The sequence below is a fragment of the Agrilus planipennis genome, unplaced genomic scaffold (assembly GCF_000699045.2).
Source record: "Agrilus planipennis isolate EAB-ADULT unplaced genomic scaffold, Apla_2.0 scaffold4, whole genome shotgun sequence".
In the NCBI taxonomy this organism is placed as follows: domain Eukaryota; kingdom Metazoa; phylum Arthropoda; class Insecta; order Coleoptera; family Buprestidae; genus Agrilus; species Agrilus planipennis.
Genome location: NW_020442463.1, coordinates 3260432 through 3265586, shown reverse-complemented (window position 1 = coordinate 3265586; position 5155 = coordinate 3260432). Strand labels below are relative to the sequence as shown.

Genomic DNA, 5155 nt, shown 5'->3' with positions numbered 1-5155 from the left:
TTCGTAAAAGTGTTAATGCAGTTCTCATTAAACTTGAATCATCACATCCCACCCGTAAATATATTGAAATACCTACTTAATTCATAAATAAATCGTTAAGGTAGTTTGTAGATTATGTGGTCCTGAAAAATTCATGGCTGAACCTACACAAAAATAGTTGAAATAACTTTCTTTCGTTATGCAAAGAATTATCAACCCGCTTGAGTCATAATCTTAAAAAAACTTGTAATAACAAGATCAAAGAAACATGCACTGCTACGCCATGAATCGGTTGGAAATAGCGCCGTTTATAAATAGCAACGTCACATCCGTTTTCAAGCCAAACTTTCGGAAATCGAACCCTAATTCGGTAACGAACACAAAATCGAGTAAAAACCGAACACACATATACAAGCACACGTTTAAACATGTAAAGTCGTCATGCTGCATTAATAAAAAGAAACAAATTGAACTCACTACACCCAGATGATAAACATAGAATGCCCTTTTATACTCCATTTCTAGTTATGCAGTTAGAGAGTGTTTATGACTAAGTACCATGATTTTAAAAATAGGTAGAAAATATGAATATTTCGGTTATGTAATGTGTTCAATGAAAGGGTTCTATTTATATTTTCGCCGAAATTCATTGCATTTATTAATAGAATAATAAGAAATACTGATCAAATCATTGGGGGAAAGAAAAACACCTGAAAACAACAAATAAATTGTTTAACAAAAAAATTATATATTTACTCGCTCGTTAAATTACAATAATTAAATATAAAAAATATTTATGTATAATAATTAGACGGCCTAAATACGTCGCTTACAATAGTATATTACTCGACAGTCTGTTTTCGCACTGAGATATATCTGTGTAGGGCATAAATATATATAAGTAGTATTTACACATCGTTATTAGGCGTCAAAAAACGATGACAGTGATAATATTAACAATAAATATAAGAGACATAAGTGTGTATGTATATATGCAATGCGATGGATACAGAAAGATAGAGAGGTGTTTAGAAACATTTGCGGTGAACGATGCCAGGGCCGGATTCGTCGTATTCCTGTTTGGAGATCCACATTTGCTGGAAGGTGGAAAGAGAAGCCAAGATAGATCCACCGATCCATACGGAGTATTTCCTTTCTGGGGGTGCGATAATCTTGATCTTGATGGTGGACGGAGCAAGAGCGGTGATTTCCTTTTGCATACGGTCAGCGATACCTGAAATAACGAAAAGATTGTTAAAAAATATCAACAATTAAAATTACTTATAACTACTATGAATGACGACATTTAAACGAAAAGAGACAAAAACGATTGAATTAAATGTCATTACTTACCAGGATACATGGTGGTACCTCCGGAAAGTACAGTGTTGGCGTACAAGTCCTTACGGATGTCAACGTCGCACTTCATGATGGAGTTGTAGACGGTTTCGTGGATACCGCAAGATTCCATACCCAAGAAGGAAGGTTGGAAGAGGGCTTCTGGGCAACGGAACCTTTCGTTTCCAACAGTGATGACCTGTCCATCAGGCAATTCGTAGCTCTTCTCCAGAGAGGTGGAGGCAGCGGCTGTGGCCATTTCTTGTTCGAAGTCCAAAGCAACATAGCAAAGTTTTTCCTTGATGTCCCTAACAATTTCTCTTTCAGCGGTGGTTGTGAATGAGTAGCCTCTTTCGGTCAAGATCTTCATGAGGTAGTCGGTCAAGTCACGACCGGCCAAGTCCAAACGGAGGATGGCATGGGGTAAAGCGTAACCTTCATAGATGGGTACAGTGTGAGAAACACCGTCTCCAGAATCTAAGACGATACCGGTGGTACGACCAGAGGCATACAGAGAAAGTACAGCTTGAATAGCGACGTACATGGCTGGGGTGTTGAAGGTTTCGAACATGATTTGAGTCATCTTCTCGCGGTTAGCCTTAGGGTTGAGGGGAGCTTCGGTCAAAAGGACGGGGTGTTCTTCGGGGGCGACACGCAGCTCATTGTAGAAGGTGTGATGCCAGATTTTTTCCATGTCGTCCCAGTTGGTGATGATACCGTGTTCGATGGGGTATTTCAGGGTGAGGATACCTCTCTTGCTCTGGGCTTCGTCGCCTACGTATGAGTCCTTTTGTCCCATACCGACCATGACTCCCTGATGCCTGGGGCGACCGACAATCGAGGGGAAGACAGCCCTTGGGGCGTCATCTCCAGCGAATCCAGCTTTGCACATACCGGATCCATTGTCCACGACAAGAGCAGCAACATCGTCGTCACACATTGTGATTGAGGTGTGTTCGTTAGTTTAGGTATCGACACGAAAAGACACAGGAAATTTGGCAAGACTCTGCTGCCGACAAGTACTAGGCTGCGAGTGAGACTACCAACGAATTGGCGGTCGGTTATATAGGTTAGCGGGAAACGTGACAGAAATAGATCAAGAGATCCATGTATGTATAACGCGGCGAGCGTGGGGACGCCGCGACGCCTCGTCTAAATATGGCTAAATGCGCGAATTGTGCGCGCGTCTTTCGACTCAGCCACCGTCGCGTCTTTGCTCTATATACAAACAATAACATTAATCGCCCAACATCAAACTAATATTGAATCATGTAACTAAAATTTCTTATAAGATACAATACTGTTTTAGAAAGAAAATTCAATACAACAAGTAGGTACTTAAATATTGGCTAATAGAATGTCAATGCAAAACAAACGAAACATTTTCTCAATTTAATATCTTTCGATCATTTCCTAAAATTTCATTTTAATGAATAATTAAATTTTATTTAAATTTTTTATCTAAATTAATTCCATTATCAACTTCGGTTTCCTTAATATTTCAACTACTGGTTTTTATGTTTCTATTCTTAGATTCTTCATTTCGTTAACAATTTTTATAGCTGAATAGAAAAGAATTTCTGGAATTTATGCAAGAGGTAAAATGACAAGATTCGAACTGAAGATAGTAAATGGATTTTATTTATAGCATAAAAAATTATAAGACAGCAGTAACTATCCATGAAGCAGGAATCAAAATTGGTTATCGCTAATTATTATTGAGAAGATGAAAATTAAAATAAAAAGTGCGTTTTATGATGATTTAAGTTTTAGATATTCACTAAAATTTGTGGTGTTACAATATTATTTCTTAGTGTAACGGATTAAACGCATAATCGATTTAAACTAACCCAAGGTAACCTTATTTTAACTTCAGCTGTGTGCTTCCCATAACCTTAGTTTTTTATATTCTTCAACATTAGTAACTAAAAAGAAAAAGCAAATTTCTCTTAATGTTTACACAATTTCAGTTATTCACCCGTAAAAATCTTACTAACGCTTTTTTAACCATTAACGCTTCCGGTGTAGGAACTTGATGTTGCATTCTTTATAAAGTATAAGCTTATTCCACCAATGGAAAACTGGTTGCTAGCCAACAATTTAACATATCTAACTGATCGATAAGCACCAGCTTTTTAAGAGTAGATATACGGTAATAGAGCTTAAGTACTCTATTAACAATCGATACTTGCAAATATATGTTTTACTTTATCCAACTTTTCATGTAAAAGTTTACTTTGTAAGATAGCAAGCTTTTATTTTAATTTTTATAGTGTCTATAATAGATTATTGAATAGAGACTTTAGTATGGAACAATTGTGTTAAAGGTATTTTATGATTGAATATGATAGTTTGCCCTGTAAAGATGATAAAACCACAAAGTGCTCCTTTTTTAAGGGGTGCGTTATTGAGTAATTTAAAAAAAGACATTCCTTTTAGTTTTCTCCAAATAATTCAAAAATGAAGCAAGGTTTTACTATAGTACTTGTTTTTATAAAATTGAATTTACCATCGGAAAATAGGAAATTTCAAAAAAATCGCCGTTTCTTTCTTTTTCTTTAATCGCCTATAACCTTTTTCTTGGGCAATTTAGCTGTATAAAAATGTCAAGGGAAAATATAATCCTTGAAAACACACCTTTTCATTATTTATTCTTTTTTGTACGATGAAAATTCGCCGAGATATCGATGCTTAAAGTTGCCTACTTTTTGTCATATTTTACCCTGTTTTATCGCAAACCAACTTCCAAGTGTGTTATTTATTCATGATGGTTCACCAAGAGCTAACGGAAGATATCTTTTATTTTTTAAAAAACTTGAGCAGCTATAATTTAGCCGTTTTATACAGAAGGAACTACTTTAAGTTTCGCACTATCAACAATCCTTTGCGGTTTACCACGTCGTGCCTAAGAAAGAAAGTACTTCCTAAATTCATTCATATAGCTTGCACAAATACCTGTGCACAAGCAACAAATAGTGTTAACTTCTCTAGAGTGGCATGGCTGAAGAAAGAAATTAAAAAGTGGTTTAGTCTACGAAATAAAATAAGTGAATATCTTTTCGTCACATAGTTAGTACAAAAACTACACTCCTTGGAATTTGCAACCTTTACCGTTTCAGTGACAGAAGAAATGAGAGAAGAGTGAAATAGTCCATAAGTACTACATCGCCCAAAAGAAAAAATTAGAAGCCTTTATAGCAACAAACACTAAAAACGTTCACTATAACAAAAACAAATCACAAACCCAGCAATTTTATCCACGGAACATGAACCTCATAACAACAAATTTCACACAACTAGAAATCGAAAAAAAAGGACTCAAATACATACCGAAATTTCAACTGAACAAAAATGCTGTCGAATCTGACGCAGCTTTAGAAAGCGGCAAAATAGTGGGTAAAACTATTAAAAACAACTTCGTAAAAAACCTACCAAATTAACAAAAAATGCCGATCAGAATTCATAAATTTACAATCCATTAAAAAGAAACTAAAATGTAAAGACTTAATTTTGTGCAAAGCTGATAAAGACAACACGATCACCATTATTACAAAAGACTCATATTTACAAAAAATGTCAAAATTTATTGATAATATGAACACAAAAGAATTGAAAGTACATCCTACAAAAAAGGTTAAATTAGAAATAGCTAAAATTGTAAATAGTGTTCCGATTTTTGACGACAGGGAAAAATTCTTTCTAAAAATAACTTAGAATTGACTAATAAAATAAAAAATAGCATAATATCTCCCAACGGAAAATTAGTATCCTTCGTCGTCAAAAAATATTTCCATCAATAACTATTTCAGAATTAAAACATTCTTTAACTTTAAATATA

At 35.0% G+C, this 5155-nt stretch overlaps 1 protein-coding gene across 1 annotated transcript; it reads right to left on the bottom strand.

The window, feature by feature from the left end:
* Positions 1 to 765: 765 nt before the first annotated feature.
* Positions 766 to 2360, bottom strand: LOC108745166 (actin, muscle). Its single transcript, XM_018481271.2, has 2 exons — positions 1333 to 2360; positions 766 to 1213 (listed from the first exon to the last, which is right to left on the bottom strand). The coding sequence occupies exons 1-2, from the start codon at positions 2255 to 2257 to the stop codon at positions 1008 to 1010; spliced, it is 1131 nt and encodes a 376-aa protein (XP_018336773.1). The 5' UTR covers positions 2258 to 2360; the 3' UTR covers positions 766 to 1007.
* Between the last annotated feature and the right edge of the window lie 2795 nt (positions 2361 to 5155).